Below are 18,584 nucleotides of genomic sequence, written 5' to 3'. Positions count from 1 at the left end.
ATATGTGGTCGATACAGGTTTCTGTTGATGTCGTTATTCTAGTTGGTTGGTTAATCTGTTGTTTAAATCCAAATTGTTTTAAGATGTTACATAATGATTTCAATGGATATATTACCTTAAAAACCCGTTTTTAGTGAAATATAAAGTCGGTTCGGGTTTTTACGATAACATATACACCGATATGACAAGAATTAAACTAAACCACTAACAACACATGTATTGTAATGAGTTTTTAGATTGAAAGATATATCATAAAGCTTGTATGAATTATGTTACTTTCACGGGCAGGTACAAAAAAAACTGGAACCGTCACTATATCACCTATTAGTGACCTATGGATATACCAGGGGCCCGTTTCTCAAAAGTTTGTAACTTTTAATACAAGTGGAAGTCCCTTTCTAACCAAAGCTGTCAAAAAGTGACATCCACTTGTATTACAAGTTACAAGCTTTTGAGAAACGGGCCCCTAGTCTTCTTCTTTTCGTGTCGAGGTTCCTTTTTCATACGATGGATGCCCAGTAGGCAGTTATACAAATACAAATACAAATAATTTATTGAGAAAAGTATAGTACAAAAGTGTAGTACAAGTATAGTATAAAAGTATAGTATACATTTATACCTAGTTATTCTAAGTCTGCCACGACAGTTTGAACTTTGAAATATACTTACAACAGGAAAAGAATCGCCAAATATGACATTTAAAAGGCGACAGGCACAGTAATAGAAGCAACCCATATAACTGTGAAACAAAACATATGTATTTCAATGTGGTACCTAATATGGCAACATGTACAGTCATCTGCAATAATATGCTATTATTCGAAGGCCGCAAAAATATCTATGTGATCCGTTCTTATGGCTCTACAAAATAGATCGTATCAGATACCTATTTTTGCGGCCTTCGTTGTGTAACATATTATTGCAGGCGACTGTACAGTCAAGGAATTCAGCTGGCGACGCCCTAAGTATGCTTATTCTTTAAACAACCGAAATGGCTGCACTCATTAAAAAAAAAAACATATCAGGTAAATCCAAAGAGATATACCCGTAACAGACTTTAGTTAGATTCCAAGACAGTTGACATCTCTAAAATCTGTTTGCTAAAAACCTTATTTTGCGATCTTTTAGTATTACGTACTTACGGATAATATCATTTACATTAAACTCACTTGTTAAACCTTAGCTGGTCAGCTCCGACTTGCGGAGGATATCCGAGGTTGTAATGTTTAGATGAATCAAAAGTCACTTTATGAATGTGGTACCAAACGCATGTCGCACCGTGCAAGAACAACACTATCAATGCGAAATGTTGCGTGAGTAAAATCAGTCGCCTTGACCTGTGCATCTGCAACGGTAAGAGCCTGTTTACAGTATTTTCATTTCTCATGCTCTGAAAGAGGGTAATGCAATTATGCATTGACAATTTTTTTACATGTGTCTGCCTCCCGTTTCTCCACCCACCAACGGAGTTGCAGCTGACGTTCACGAGGGTTTATTATACACCACCCATAATCACATTACGACTATTACGAGTTATCGCTCGGAATGCGATAACAGACGAGTGCGTTGACCGCGGTTATTAATGGTGTTTTTTGAGATATAAATATGTACTTACTAAGTGAATAGGTACTTACATACTCGTTGACTTGAATAAAGAAAATTATCAGCCTGTATATACGGCCTATAGAAAACCAACAGCTCATGGTGGCCAAGTAGCGGTAGTCCACACTGTTTTGAACTAAAAGAAACAAATAAGTGACCATTCAATGCATCGATAAACACTAAATGCCTGTCAACTAGTGGCAAAGAATTTTGTTGAATATGCACAAAATACGATTTTTTTACGATAAGTCGATAAGCAATTGAAATTTGGTTTTACTCATAAATGGATTTGTTATACAATTTCCATTCTGATATGAATTAACTCCCTTTCCATAAATAACCATACTTTTACCTATTAGTTGAAAGTACCATCAAGAAATGCTTTAAAAAAATGTCATGTTTAAAAAATGATGCCTCTGGTGGAAGGCATCATTTCAGCCTCGGATTATTGTACCTCGGCAGAAATGAGTGCCTTTCATTCCTTGGTTAACAATTTACTACACAATAAGTACATTTAGGATAGACAGACACCATCATAGTTCAATATACTTACATACCAAGCGCAATGGTATAAGACTGACCATATCGTAGAGTAGTAATATGGTATTTCTCCTGTAAACTCTTATATGAAGTCGGGCCAAAGTCCAGAAAGCGTGCAATACATATACAAAAACATCCCCCGCGAAAATAAAATCGCAAATGGTAGTATCCAGGAAGTATCTCAAGGCGAAGGTCTCATCATAATAATATTCCGTCAGTAGAAGGCTAATGTACTGGTATATATTCGTAACTTGTACAAGGACCTGCAATAATGAAAATGGTTTATCTAAAATGAAATTTAATAGCGCTACGTATGCCTTAACCCTTATCTTGGCATTGTAACACCCGTGATACATGGCACTTTAAAAAATCTAGCAGGTTCACTTTATTACCTAACAAAATAATTCTGCCATAAATATGTCGAGCCAGGCTCCTTAATTATAGAAAAAAATAATAGACACAAGTGTCATTGTAAATTAATAAGTAATAATCAAAATGGCGCCAAGTAAACAACAGATTTCGTTTCGTACTGGAAGTTTGCACTTATTTCTCAGATTAGTATATATTTTTCCATAATTTACATTTTGCTGCATTAACTATTAAATTCGACCGCAATGTAAAATGTATGCACTAATAGATATAGTAGTAGTAAATTTTTAAACTTTTGATAATTTGTTTATTTTTCCTATTTTACACAACCTTTTGTTGACGAGTTTTTTTAAACCTTACGGGTTCTAATTTTTCTTTCCTGTGATCAGGTATTCGTAGATATAATTTATTTTTACAGGTGTAATAATCATCTGATGCTTTGGATTGCGTTTAATTAGCAATAAATGATGGTTTCTGTTGCATTACATGTTTTATTTTTATTAAAATCCACATTTTTCTTATAAAAAGTAGGTAACTAGTTTGTAGAGGGATTGGCATTGTATCAAATATGATACATATGATTTTCCGAAACTGGAAAATCCTGGATTTTTTTCCTTATTTTTTAATAGTCTAGTATGCTCTATAGGTGACCAAAAACTAAAAAAAAAATTATATTTAAGATATTTTGAGCCTTGCCAAGATAAGGGTTAAGACGAAAGTGGACCACCGCGCGACATTGCCTTTCCATACAGACGTAGTCCTCATTTTCTTCTCTGGATATTAATATTGCTTACGGCACATATGGTGCTAGTTTACCGCACTAGTTAGTGCGGTAATGGCATCTGAGGTGGAATCGATCCATAATACGAATATGGCATTGATAAACGAGTACCTACCTATTAGTACGCAGTGGTATAACTACCCTACCTGACACCCCTAGCATGACCTGCGTAATCACGCGTGATTCTACCATCGTATGCGACAACGCCAGTCATGTCAGATCGTTTGATTAGCACAGATGGCAGTGTGCTCCCCGTTCCAGTGAAACTTACTGTACCGATTCCTTTCCGCCAAGACAGTGTCTACCGCGAAAATCGAAATTTTGTTATCTACCTCTCTGAAAGAAAGACAGGTGAAATGACGAACAAACGAACGCAGTGTTAGGACCCCAAGGGAAGTTCGAAGGCATGTAAAACTCCTGACCTGCCACCACATAAGCCAGGGTAAAAGGATGACAGCCATGGTGACGCGATACAGCCGCCCCTCGAAGAACCTCTGTCCTCGGAGCCCCAGCTTGTCCAGCTTGCTCTGGTCATGGTGGATGTTGATGCGACTCGACCTTATTGTTATCTCGGTGTTGGTTGTTCTGTAAAAAAAGTAATCTATAAGTTCGATCAAAAATAAAATTGCGCAATTTTAAAAGCAAAATTCATATTTTAAGCTTTTGTGAAATTTTTTTGCATAGGTACCTATATTTAAGATTAATTTCGACCTATGTTCGTGATTATTTTTTTCTATTCAGTCAGGTCAATAAATCAGGTTTCGAATCGATTAAGTTTTTAGAGAAAGGCCTCGAAATTGCTATTAAAATTTATTGGGAACTAAACAAGTACTAGGATTTTTCAAAAACTCTGCTGACTGAACCTACTGCACCTTAACTTCCAGCAACTATACTCTCAATTAAGTCAATATTACAAAAAAAAGCCAGAATAAATATCGAACTACCTGACTGAAAGCTCCGAAACTCCTAATAAGCTCCTAAAAAACCTCTTTTTATGTCTCAACCTTATTTTAGCTTTAATTATTTTTTAATCAATACATGGAAGTTGCAATTTGAAACTGATAATCGAAGCATATTTTTATTTTATAAATGGGCTTACTTATGGCCACAGAGACTAGCCGAGGCGAAGACGTGGCCTACGATGGAGCGAGCCTGCCCAGAAGGTGCCTGTTCACCCTTGATTTGAAGGTTGCCGATATTTGACCAATATCATTTAATAAATTTTAATATAAGACTTTGTATAAAATGCATTGTATAATATTGTTAATATTGAATATTTAACACAAATTCCAAATTCAATACAATTACTAACCCGATAGTCCCCAGGGAAGGTTCACTAAGGCTTCTCAACATATTTACTAAATTCTCCTTTTCACATTAATAGTTATATTTCAGACATGATGGTATCATAACCATCTAGTATTTTATCAAAAACTTTAGTTCAGTAAAAGCTTATAAAATATATTTATTTTATGGCAGTATATTGTTAGGTACAAGTCAGTTTGAAATAAGTCATTTCACAAAATATCAAGCTATAAAATTGCTTAGCATACGTACACGAAGTCAATAAGTATGTACCTACAGCATTACTGATGATACACTTACGAACGGCCTCTCCGTTATAAGAAAACGTTGGGAACGAAAATAGTAAAAATATTAATAGCCTAAAAGAATTTAAAGAATGTTACAGCCGTATACTTAGAATTAGTATCTGGTGTTATTCTAGTGATATTTAAGTCAAAAAGTTTTAGAGTTGTTATTCTCACGAATCTAACGTAAATATTAAAATAAACCTGAAATCTACCTTGTATTATCTATCTTATTTGTTCTTTGTTTATACGACAAGATAGGAAAGGAACTTTTCGAATGTCTCCTGTACATTCGCGTGCAAAAAGACACCCATCCACCCACAGGGTCCATTATAAGAGAAATCTAATACAGTTTTATGTTTCATTTCGACTGTATCACTAAGCAGCCGAAATGAAATGCCATATTTGGGCGGATATTGAAACTTTACTGCGCTCGGCTCACGAGAGCGGCGGTCGTAAAGCGTGCAAAACGGACGAGAGCGCAGCCCCGCGGCACACTGTGATACCTATCATAATTAATATATTAAAAACATAACTTCTCCTGTACTAAAATTTATTACATAATTCTTAGACAGAAAAGTCAATTCCTTTATTGCAACCGTTATTGATGCGTATAAGGTTTTACAGTTTTTCCTGACGCAGAAATGGATATTACTTAAACTGAACTATATTTCCAATGAAATAAAACCTTGACATCGCTACAATCAGTTCGTTTATGGTACCTAAATGAAATTGTCATACAAGCAGCATCTCAGATATTCTCGTTCAAATCCCGTGGCGCTGGAGCTACTGTTCCGCCTGCTGTCGAAGTTGTAAAACCATCCAGTGTAATCGCGCCAATGAGGTGAAAGTGCCAAACTCGTAACAGCACTTACACCACAAACCCACTTTGTCATCGCTTCAATCCGTACTTTACTAGTAGGCTAGCTGTCGCATTAGCCACATTCAACAGTCTCCTGCTAAAATCTTGGCTTTGCGGCTGCCGGTTTTTCAAGGTATACGACCACCCAGTGTAAACGCACCCTTAGCGTGTGTGACAGGCGGCGAGCGCGTCGCTAAACTTTAAAAATATCCCCAATGAGGTGAAAGTGCCAAACTCCTAGCAGTGAGCGCCATAAACCCCCCTATCGCTTCGTTCCGTTTGTTTATAATGGGTAATCACTAATCAGCCACGTTAGCCGCATTTAACGCTCGAGAATCGCCTGCTAAAATCTTGGTGCTGCTGTGATGCCGGTTATCAAGACTGCTCAGTGTAAACGCGTCTTTACTTTGTGCGACGGACGGCGAGCGCGGTGCTAAACTGGAATATCCCCAATGAGGTGAAAGTCCCAAACTCCTAGCAGTGAGCGACTGAGCGTCATAAACCCCCCTTGTCATCGCTCCGATCGGTTCGCAAAATGGTACTCTGATATATTCCGTCGGGACTGTTTGCGCACTTTATGGAAATTGTAACTTCAATTTATTGGGTTAGCAACATTAAATAATAAATAAATCAATTAATATTATAGGACATTCTTACACAGATTGACTAAGTCCCACAGTAAGCTCAAGAATGCTTGTGTTGTGGGTACTCAGACAACGATATATATAATATACAAATATATATAGAAAACACCCAAGACTCAGGAACAAATATCTGTGCTCATCACACAAATAAATGCCCTTACCGGGATTCGAATCCAGGACCGCGGCTTCACAGGCAGAGTTAGCGCCCCACTAGAGCAGACCAGTCGTCATTACACATTATACATTCATTAACATTATATTTTGCCTTTAAAAAAAATGTTTTCGATCTAAACTACGTCAAATTCGAATAAAGCCACTAGCAAAACGGCTACGCAGCTTCACGCTGTAGCAACTCATATAAAATGAAAATATGCGTCCAAGCTGTAGCAACGAAAGAATAATTCATATTCAGGAGGGTGCAGGGAGGCCATCCACTTTGCATAGGTAGGTAGTTATTTTGGTGAAACCCGTGCACCCAGCTCTCATGTAATTAAGAGATTAAAGATCAGCGGGTAACGCGGAGCGAGCTCGAACAGCTTTTTACAAAAAAAAACAACATCGCGTGCATAACCGTTGAAGCATATTTTTTACATGAATTGTTTTGCTCTAGTTTATAAGTGAGAGAGGTTTTGATTGGAGTTGTTTATTTATGCGTATCCGATGAGCAAAGTTTTTCTCGTTATAGTGATTTAGTGGAATATTATAGGAACGAAGTTTTGATATTTGTTGTTTGGAATGTAATTAATTTGTGGTTGCATATACTAGGTATGCGATATCTATAAAGCTATAAAGTAGTCTATAGATTTCTTTGTTAAATAAGGGGATTGTAAGATGTTGTTAGGGTTTGAGTACGATGATGTGTTTCAACTGATTTGTATTAAGTAAGTTCATTTTAAAATGTCAAGCAGGCAACATATTTCATACACCTTATAGACCAACAAACATTTAAGCATTTTAAAACTTAAAACTAGTTAAACATTAATTTGGGTTATTCCCACTAGTTACCACCAAGTTGTTACCAGTGGTAACTACTGGGAATTTTTTTCCCACCTTTTACCACTGGTAACTACTGGGAAAAATTATTCCCAGTAGTTACCACCAACTCGGTTTAGTGGTAACTACTGGGAATTTTTATTCCCAGTAGTTACCACCAAAATTTTGTTAGAGTTAAATACTAATAAAAACAGTATAAAAATAGTATAGTATACATATATATAGTATAGTGATTATGAATTACCTTATAAAATCACTTGAAAAATAATCTAAATGGATTATTAAATTTATCTTTCATATTTTATAGTTTTTGTACTAGTACCGGTTAAACTGTTTCAATATTCTTGGTCACGTTTAAGGCAGTTTACTAAAACACTAATCGACTTATAATTGTTTACTAAATCACTCTATATTTATACTAAACTATTTTATACTGTTTTTATTAGTATTTAACTCTAACAAAATTTTGGTGGTAACTACTGGGAATAAAAATTCCCAGTAGTTACCACTAAACCAACTTGGTGGTAACTACTGGGAATAATTTTTCCCAGTAGTTACCAGTGGTAAAAGGTGGGAAAAAAATTCCCAGTAGTTACCACTGGTAACAACTTGGTGGTAACTAGTGGGAATAACCCATTAATTTAGGCGACAAAACAACGTGGCTTCGTTGAATCGTCTGGTCTTGTGTCGGATTCGACATTTTGCCCCGAAACCTCTGAAAGACGATACCTTTCGGTCAGAAGTATTACGGTCAGTGGGTAAAAAGTTAAATATGCTATGATATAAGCATTGCTCGTCTCATTCGTTTATAACTATCTTATTTCGTATGATTCTGTATTCGTCACTCGTTCTTGATTCACCATGTTCGTTTCTTATCATTACGCTCGCTACGCTCAGGATTCAATTATAGAATCCTTCGCTTCATTCAGCATTCAATGAACCTATTCCCACGCCGTAAATATATCATTTTGCTCCCTTGTTACACAATCTACTATTAACCGCCCTAACAATGCGGGTATATAAGTTGTTATCATCGTATGCAACAGAAAATCCATGTTATACAATATCGAGGAACATAAACAGGAACAATATCAATGCAGAGAGAAAAGTTTCAGGCAAAAGGTGTTACATGTGCGTGTGTGTGAGTTGCCCACAAATGTGTGTGTGATGCCAAAGCACTCGTCAGAGGCATACGTGTATTGAAATCGTCGAATAAATATTGGACCATTCTTAGAGCGCTTATGGTGTCATGAAGTGAAGCCAATATGTTCAGCTAGCAAACTTTAGGTAAAGTGTCATTCTATGGAACTTGCTATACTTCGTTTTTTTAGCATTAGAAATAAGGTAAACAATCTTGATGTGTCTTTTAATTGAAAAACACATTTTAAAAATAAGTTACGGTGAATATGTAACAATTATGAATCTAATACGATCTTTTATAGTTTTCTGCTTTCATAAGTAATAGTTATTGATTTTTAAAAAGTGTTTTTCAATTAAAATACATGTCAAAATCGCTTACCTTCTTTCAAGTTCTTTCTAATGCTAAAAAAAGGAACTATAACTATGTAAACAAAAGTCACTAGTAAATTTACATTCAGAGGCAATTTTAATATGGCGGTTTGTTTACATAGTTAGCAAGTTCCGTAGAATAACACGTTATAGTGTAGTAACGTCACTAATTCGGGCTTAGTAATATTATGTGGAAATGCCAGTTCAGTAGATATTAGGCAAATAATTCGATGATGAAGCTAGAAGATCACAACTCGACACTCGTGTGTCAAATTTAGGCTAATTCATCATCTCCATGATACTTTTTCGACACAATCATGTATGACGTGTCTTGTCCTCATATGTATGATATGTTTACCACGCAATGTACTCGTGTGTCTCCAGCCTCAAATAGCTCAACAAAAGCCGGTGCAAACCGGCACGCCGCCGCCGCCATGTAAAAATGCTTGCCATTCCCGGGTAAAGTGCAGCAATATGAAAGGTGGTAACTTTGTGCAGTAACTGTGCATTCCGCCACGCTGCTGCACTAACTGCACTTCTAATTAGTAATGTTCGAGCTTTGTGCCCGACATCAAAGCAGTGCGTGCCGACGCTCCCTACCCTATTGTAATAACTAGTGAATTTTTCATATCTTTTGTAGGGAACCAATTGCGCTCTTTTAAATTATGTATTTACAAAAGCACTACTTTGTTGGTCGTTTTTTTAATATTTTAGAGAAACATAAGAGTGGTTATTTTGACTTAAACTACTGGTTGAAGAAAGAGTTCTCTGCCTTAGTTTTTTTTTACCTGGCTATTTGCGGACAGTGGCCAGCGTAGATTAAGTTATGTTTTTGATGCGTCTGCCTATGTACTGCCTACATACCGTCACCCGAAATATTAACAATGTTTCAAAGTCTACCTAACTACCTATATGTTTTCTCCCATATATCAGGAACATGCGTTTCGAAAGTGTCATTACATTTATTATTCTTATAATTTCATTTATCTACGTCTGAATGATGTTACTTATATGTGTTCCTTTTGTGTCCATGTTATTGATGTTATTTCGACAGCAGGCGTGATTGAAAAAACATCTGTTATTGCTTTGGGATTTCGCGCAAAAACAAATTAAGTAGGCGCGTTAATCGAAAACATTTCTTTGATGTTTTCCTAACAATATCCCGAAATAGATGCGATTGTTATTTTACAATAACGGCGCCTGCTACTTTTTGTAAATAGCAACTTGTTGAATTAAATATTCGAATAAGCATTTGATTAAAACTGGGATAATTATACACATTCTCTTAAATTTACCTGAGCTTGCTAACTATGTAAACAAACCGCCATATTAAAATTGTCTCTGAATGTCAATTTACTAGTGACTTTTGTTTACATAGTTAGAAAGTTCCATAGAATAACACTTTGGTGCTGCTATTTCAATGCTATTCTAACCCGCGATTGTTTAAATTGGCCGCCTTTTTCTACTGACAAGATTGGCTTGAACAAGTATATGTCGTACCTATAATTATTAGACCGCAGTTTGACTTCCAAACCTTGTACGGGTGTTCCTAGGCTTCAAGAAATTCGATGTTGCCATACCAATATCAATCAGATGACACACATAGGCTAAGAGATAGAAGCACTAGTCCGATTTGTGCCAAAACTCAAATTTTTCGACGACGAAATTTTTTGAAATGTGTAAGGGGGAAATTGAAAGAGCTGGTGTGGGAAACAGCACCACTTTTCAGCCTGGCAATAGGAATCAGGTTTTTTGAAACCTGGGAGCCATACATCATAATTATGGACACTGTTCTAGAGTAAGGCCAAAGAAAGTCTGCAGCGCAATAATTTGACAACGAATTAAAAAACTATATATGGCAATGTTTTTTAGCAGTCAGTAAACGTCATTCACTATGGTATGTGTTTGTCAAAATCGTTTAAATATTCGTTGTGTTCTGTGATGAACGGAAAAAACATGGTGAAACCTTACAAAACCGGCGTGCGGGAGTTACTTTTCCGCATGACGAATAATTTTACACTTGTAAAAAATCAGAGCGAGGCGATTCAAGCTCAAAAACGATAATGTTTACAAAATTTGGAGTTGATGACGGGTAAGTGGAATGAAACATCTTAATACTTGCACCATATGTAGATAATATAATATTGGTTTAGACTAAGGTTTCACAGCTAATTGAACACACCTAATAGGTATAGGCATACTTACCTTATGAACTTCCTCTAAAGGGACCCACTGATTAACAGTCCGCCGGCCGGTATCGGCCTGTCAGTTGTTCGGAAAAATTTTGTTCTAACTGACAGGCCGATACCGTCCGGCGGACTGTTAATCAGTGGGCCCCTTTACATTTCTAGAAACTCATTGGTACTAGCCGGGTTTCGACCTCGAACCCACAACTTCCATGCTTATGCTCACGGCATGGGTACCTACTAGTTAAAGCTAAAATTTATTTTTAATTTATGTTTATTGTTAATTACAAATATTTACATAATTACATACCGTAACTATTAAGCCCGCTCCACACTCGTGCACGAATCGCGGCATATAGCATGCACATAGTCTGGAGGGGGCTTTATTCAAACCCGTTCCTTATCGCTTCCGGTGCAAAAGTGCCCATAATGCTCACGGCATTACTCCGCTGGATGGCTATGGACAGCCTTTGCACCAGAAACGATTCGGAGCGGGAATCCTCTCGCATTCGGAGCGGGGATCCTGTCCCTTGTTGTTTTAATGGTTAATTTAGGTTTTCCGAAAACCGAAGTTCGCAAATTGCGGGCAATTTCTCTGTCAATCTAATTACGCCTTAATGGAAGAAAAATAGATGCCCGCAATTTGCGAACTTCGGTGTTCGCGGTAGGCCCTCTGTACATTTACCACTAGGCCGTCGCAAATATTACAAAAGCTCAATAATTTTGATGAAGTCAAATGTCACTTTCTCCCAATATTATGTATTAATATTAGTATATGTATACATAATAATAGTGACATCTATTGTTGGAATTAAATTTATTTTACCACTAGTGACCCGCCCCGGCTTCGCACGGGTTAACAAATTATACATAAACCTTCCTCTTGAATCACTCTATCTATTAAAAGAAACCGTATCAAAAGCCGTTGCGTAGTTTTAAAGATCTAAGCATACAGATAGACAGACAGACAGCGGGAAGCGACTTTGTTTTATACTATGTAGTGATAGTGATGATGATAATGCACAGCTTAATTTTTTCATAGACGGTAAAATATGGTAGAAATTTCACAAGTATTAAGACTATTTAATCCATTTTCTGTGGTGTTGTCACATACTGATTTTTAAAAACTACTTTTAATCTAGCGCTGCAGACTTTCTTTGGTCTTACTCTAGAGATTTTTAATAGGTTAAATTTTTAACGTAAATAAATACTTATGTCACTCTCACCCTGTGCCGTATCAAATAGACGACGATCGTACAACTCATAAGTCCAGAAATTCGCGCTCTGTCACGGAATCGATGATAAAGGCGACCTACTTTTAGTGTAGGTACACGAATGATAGAATTCAATATTTTACTTTTAAAATGGTTCAATTGAATACGCAAATCCGCCCGTGTCGTTGAAATAACTTAAGTGGTTGAAAAAGAATAAACGTGGCGAAAACGACTCCGTTCATGTGTGCTGCGACCCAACACACTTTCATAATCTAACATAATTTTAACAATATCTCATAAGTCGAAATTCGTCAACAAGACTAGAGAATAGTTCCAATAAGAAAAGAGTTTCTGAGGTAAGGTTAACATTTAATAAAAGACGAAAAACTTTCATTGCAAAGCTCACAATTACCTAAAGCACCTAATATACACACTTAGCAGGAAAAACAAATAATGCTGCCAAAATCCGTATAAAGCAAATAGCTGAAAGGTCCACTCAGGGACAAAGCAAAGGGAAATACCAGGGAACTTTGTTAGGGTGACATCAGACAGTCCGCTCCTCCGGTCACGTTTCTCGCTGTGTTAACAGACGAATTCGTCGGGAGGAAAAATCCTGTAGAGCGGTGATTGAGTTAGCGCCCGCCCCTAGGAAATGGACGTCCGCTGTCGCCTCTGTAACGTAATACTGCGGCTAGAGCTCGAGGCGGCCATTTGTACGGGATTGAGTTAAGGGCACAAGGAACTAAATAGCTTGGAAGTGGTAACTCACTTTTTACAATGGAGTGACGCTAATTAAATTCGAGACCATACGATTTACCACGATCTAGAATAATACATAATTATATAAAACGGAAAGCTACAGATTCTAAACGTCAACTAGATAGGTACAACTACATTTCTTTTAAACCGTTGATTAAGGCCTCACTTGTACTAGTTGTACTTATTAGGTATGCATAAATAAATAGGTATATTACAATAAACTCGACTTTAACTTATCTTATACATAATATCTGGGAGACATATAAATCTCAAAAATGCGCGTTTTCCCAGAGATAAGACCTATAGCTAGATCGATAGCAAATGTCATCGAAATCGTTAGAGCTGTTTCCAAGATCCCCGAAATATATACGTAAATAAATATAGAAGAATTGCTCGTTGAAAGGTAGGTATAAGATAAAGCCAATTATTTAAATGAATATCATAACAATACACTCTCACACATGTAGCTATACTTTAAATCAACCGAGCATACCTACACTACAATAAGTTTTCGATATAATTTGGATACTTTAAATTTACGAAAATTAGCCCCCAGTAATCTGACGCTACGTGAAAGGACTTTGTTTTCCACCTAAATCCTCGGTGCGAATACTTACTAGCAGGTGATTCAATTATCGGCCACACACACGGGTGGGGTTTGCACTAGCTTAAGCTGAGGTTAATTAAGATGAAATAAAACGCTGAATATTTTTGAGAAGTACCATTGAGTAGACGTTTGGAGAGTAGGTATTTTTTGTTCCAAATATAACAATAACTTTAAAACATTACAATACTTGTATTTTCAAATAGCTCTGTTCGACGGTCTAATAAGATTTAAAATTTATTTATATGATCTAAGATTTAAATTTATTATTTAGACCACAGGTCTAATTAACTATTGGTATTACGGTGTCAAACACTAGAATGTTTAGTCATTTCAACCATTCGAACCTGATAATATCAACCTTCGCTTAAAAGGTAAGGGGAATCCGGGCGATTTGCCCAAATGGGGAACTTGAAACATACTCATATTTTCAAAATAAGTGTGGAGTATTTTATAATGCATTACACATTTATTTTTTGGCATGCATGCCAAACAGGTATCGTTGGGACATTATAGGAGAGCATGAAGAGAGCTGATAAAATAAATATTTATGTATTTCGATTTTGCACTTTTTTAATAAAATGGTCAAGACTCCCACTACAATTTTATTCCAATATATCATTAACAGATGCCACATGATTCGCGCTATAAGAGCAAGTCTCAGTTTATTTTTCAACGCTATACCTACATCTATCGCTAAGATTAAACTTCCGCCACATCGCTTTAGTGCCGTGTCAGACTCTTCCCGCTACAATAAAAGGACAGTCTGGACAACCCTTAGGCGCGAAATTAAACCCGACTTCCTGACCCACGGAACTAGACATAAAGTAGCATTTTACTTCGCTCGACTTAGAAAGGCTTCATAAGTACGCCGTAAAGTTCATATCATTCACTTTACTGTAGAAGAAATTGAGTTTATAATGTTAAGGTAGAAAGTACTTATTCATTTTATTAAAAAACTGGTTTTACCTAGTTTTGAATGGTTTTAGGAAAATAATAGTTTTGAATGCATTTTATATGCAGAGTTAAGAGGTTTTAAAATATATATCCAGGGAGGAAAATGGGGACTTCCTTTTTAGGGTTCCGTACTAAAAACAGAATAAAATAAAGATTTAAGTGGGGCTCCCTCTCCCATACAAGAAACGTGATTTTTGACCGAAGTTAAGCAACGTCGGGCGGGGTCAGTACTTGGATGGGTGACCGTTTTTTTGTTTGTTTTTTTTGCTTGTTTTGCTCTGTTTTTTGTTGATGGTGCGGAACCCTCCGTGCGCGAGTCCGACTCGCACTTGGCCGGTTTTTATAGAGAAGCGCTCGTCGACTATGATCTTAATGTGGTAATTTTAAACCGAAATTGTTTATCAGTATTGGCACGGTATCCAAAACAATCTTCATCGACAAATTTCTTCAAAAAATGCTAAGGCACTTAAAGTCTCCGCTACCGTACTTATGTTGAATATGGATAGCTAAATAAAAATGTATATTTAAATCTCCTGAGCAGTGGGGTCAAAAGGTCGATTTAATAAGTTGGAAATTCTGGACACTCCTCTTAAGCCCCCGGGCTTAGGTGTAATAGCACATACAGCCAGACCCGTGGAAGGGTCTGCTTCAACATTATAATATTGGTTTAGATGCAAGGATGTGCCCCTGCATTTCAATGAACTGTGCCGCGCTGAGTGAACCTTTTATTTATATAAATTCTTGCCAGCCGTCGGCTTTACATAGATACAATCGAAAATATCATATTTTTACATCATGACATAAGAACAATTTACACAAGTACAATTTGGGTTGTGTTAATATTGTCTGGGTTAAGCGATATATAATTAATAAACACAACATAATATCTAATTAAAAATATTTAGAAAGGTACATCGACTTGTTTCATGAGTCATATACTCACAAAATTATGCAGTAATTATACTAGAAATTAAATTAATTAGGTAGATAGGTAATTTGATACATCTACGAGAGGAGGCATACACCAATTTCTTTATTAAATAGAAATGCGATAAACCTATTTTGTACTTTATCCCTCATTTTTCTCAAAACAAAGAAACAGGGGAGTAAAAACACGAAGTTTGCAAATTTGGAGATTCATTATTTGCTTCTTTAATTAGTAGTACCCACAAAGAAGTTATAAACAAAAAAGCGGCCAAGTACGAGTCGGACTCGCCCATGAAGGGTTCCGTATTTAGGCAATTTATGACGTATAAAAAAAAACTACTTACTAGATCTCGTTCAAACCAATTTTCGGTGGAAGTTTACATGGTAATGTACATCATATATTTTTTTTAGTTTTATAATTCTGTTATTTTATAAGTTACGGGGGGGGGGGGGGGGGACACACATTTTACCACTTTGGAAGTGTCTCTCGCGCAAACTATTCAGTTTAGAAAAAAATGATATTAGAAACCTCAATATCATTTTTGAAGACCTATCCATAGATACCCCACACGTATGGGTTTGATGAAAAAAAAATTTTTGAGTGTCAGTTCGAAGTATGGGGAACCCCAAAAATTTATTGTTTTTTTTCTATTTTTGTGTGAAAATCTTAATGCGGTTCACAGAATACATCTACTTACCAAGTTTCAACAGTATAGTTCTTATAGTTTCGGAGAAAAGTGGCTGTGACATACGGACGGACAGACAGACGGACAGACGGACAGACAGACAGACAGACAGACATGACGAATCTATAAGGGTTCCGTTTTTTGCCATTTGGCTACGGAACCCTAAAAAGGTAAAAGTTAAGCATTCGCTTTAGATGCTTGTGAGTCACAATGTTCAAAGAGAACTCGTTACCGACTGCTGCTTGTTTCAGCTGGATGATAAAAAAACACGATGCTAATTAAAATAACAACAACACTGACAAAATATTCATTAATCATGACATTTAAAGTGACTGTACATGTATTTATTTGTATAAAAAGTAACATTAAGATTTAGGTACCTAGATACTATGACGACTCTACTATGTGTGATGCAGTATAAAACGACTTTTATTACTAATTAAATGAATCAGGCGTGTCCTTCTAGTCTATAGTAATTGTCTACTTACTAGAATAAATTGAATAGATAGATCCAAATACATATTTCTTTCATTGCAATATTACTTCAAGTAAACATCCATATTTCACTTACAAGACGAGACGTAACGAATGAACTAAATACATCAGTATATTTATACCTGTATAAGTGTTGGTATATGTCATACAGTCGTTGTGATAAAATATATATAATTACTTTTTTTTTAATTCAGCCGGGCTAGCACATGATTGGCGCGACAGTATCTCGCGGCGAGATAGACTTCCCGTCCCTCTTTAGAAAAAAAAGCGGCCAAGTGCGAGTCGGACTCGCCCATGAAGGGTTCCGTATTTAGGCGATTTAAGACGTATAAAAAAAACTACTTACTAGATCTCGTTCAAACCAATTTTCGGTGGAAGTTTACATGGTAATGTACATCATATATTTTTTTGTTTTATCATTCTCTTATTTTAGAAGTTACAGGGGGGGGGGGCACACATTTTACCACTTTGGAAGTGTCTCTCGCGCAAACTATTCAGTTTAGAAAAAAATTATATTAGAAACCTCAATATCATTTTTGAAGACCTATCCATAGATACCCCACACGTATGGGTTTGATGAAAAAAAAATTTTTGAGTTTCAGTTCGAAGTATGGGGAACCCCAAAATTTATTGTTTTTTTTCTATTTTTGTGTGAAAATCTTAATGCGGTTCACAGAATACATCTACTTACCAAGTTTCAACAGTATAGTTCTTATAGTTTCGGAGAAAAGTGGCTGTGACATACGGACGGACAGACAGACGGACAGACAGACAGACATGACGAATCTATAAGGGTTCCGTTTTTTGCCATTTGGCTACGGAACCCTAAAAACGGGTAGTCCATCTCGCCGCGAGATACTGTCGCGCCAATCATGTGCTAGGGGTGCAGGGACACGTCCGAGTGCTTGTAACTGACTCAGTACGTGTCATCTTTAAACGCCATTAGCAAAAGAGGTAACAACAAGGTGTCAACCACTGGTGTCAACTAGGTATTGGGCATTAACATGTTGAGCACTGGATGCACCTTTGTAAATTTAAAATATTTCATAGAAAAACTGTCTATTATATTTATTAATGGTACTACATGAACAGCTGAACACATGTAGTAAAAATGCTATGATAACGAAAACGATCACGGCGAACTAAAAATCACCGCGTTTCGAAAAATAAAAGAACGGAACAACCGTAACGCGAAATAAAATCAAACGGTTTCCGTAATCGCAGAACGCTAGCCGATGATAAAAATGGCATGTCGTGAAATTGTCCGCGTTTCCGGGATCTTCCATCAGCCAATTGCAATAAATGAGTGAGTCTGATTGGAATCCGATGGTACATTTTTTCTCGACAGACGTCGGGCGAAGAAATGGAGGCAATTTTCCGTACTCGGGTCCATTTATCACAAGCCATTAGGTATTGCGATGTTTGGACGGTAATTACGATGGGAATGATTTTGTTAAAGGATATTGGGGATACAGGTTCACTAGATTAAGAACGGATAGCAGAGATAAATACCTGCTCTCATTACATTTTATTTAAAACATTTTAGCAGTATTTGAGGAACATTCATCGATTTATCTAAAAAAGCGACATCTGACCGTATCGTATTCGTACCTAAGTTATATTTAGTTTGTGCCTATAAAAGGACATTAAAAAAATAGTTACTTGTTTTACAAGGGGCCAAAGTTGTTGCTTAACCCCTCGTGCTAATATTAATACCTACACGAGCAAGAGAAAGATTCCAAAATTGAACCACGAGCGTAGCAAGTGTTTTGAAAAGTGAAATCTTAAGCGTTGCGAGGGTTTCAAGACACGAGGGTTAAATAAACTTTGCTGCCGAATGAAATACAAAAAAATTGCCACGCCAACG

The 18,584-nt window shown here is 36.5% G+C and overlaps 1 protein-coding gene across 1 annotated transcript in view; it reads right to left on the bottom strand.

Annotated features, from left to right (window-relative positions):
• Positions 1–4,684, bottom strand: part of LOC134650832 (uncharacterized) — a 50,675-nt gene extending 45,991 nt beyond the window's left edge. Inside the window, exons 1-6 of the mRNA XM_063505765.1 lie at positions 4,605–4,684; positions 3,715–3,877; positions 2,156–2,405; positions 1,635–1,738; positions 1,170–1,345; positions 670–739 (exon numbers count right to left, since the gene is read on the bottom strand). Of these exons, the coding sequence (XP_063361835.1) occupies positions 670–739; positions 1,170–1,345; positions 1,635–1,738; positions 2,156–2,405; positions 3,715–3,877; positions 4,605–4,645 (804 nt within the window). The 5' untranslated portion in view covers positions 4,646–4,684. The remainder of the gene's footprint in view (positions 1–669; positions 740–1,169; positions 1,346–1,634; positions 1,739–2,155; positions 2,406–3,714; positions 3,878–4,604) is intronic.
• Positions 4,685–18,584: the final 13,900 nt, after the last annotated feature.

This window comes from Cydia amplana, chromosome 9 (assembly GCF_948474715.1).
Source record: "Cydia amplana chromosome 9, ilCydAmpl1.1, whole genome shotgun sequence".
NCBI classification, from domain to species: Eukaryota; Metazoa; Arthropoda; class Insecta; order Lepidoptera; family Tortricidae; genus Cydia; species Cydia amplana.
The sequence above is the reverse complement of the archived record's forward strand: the minus strand, read 5'-3'. Positions and strand labels throughout refer to the sequence as shown.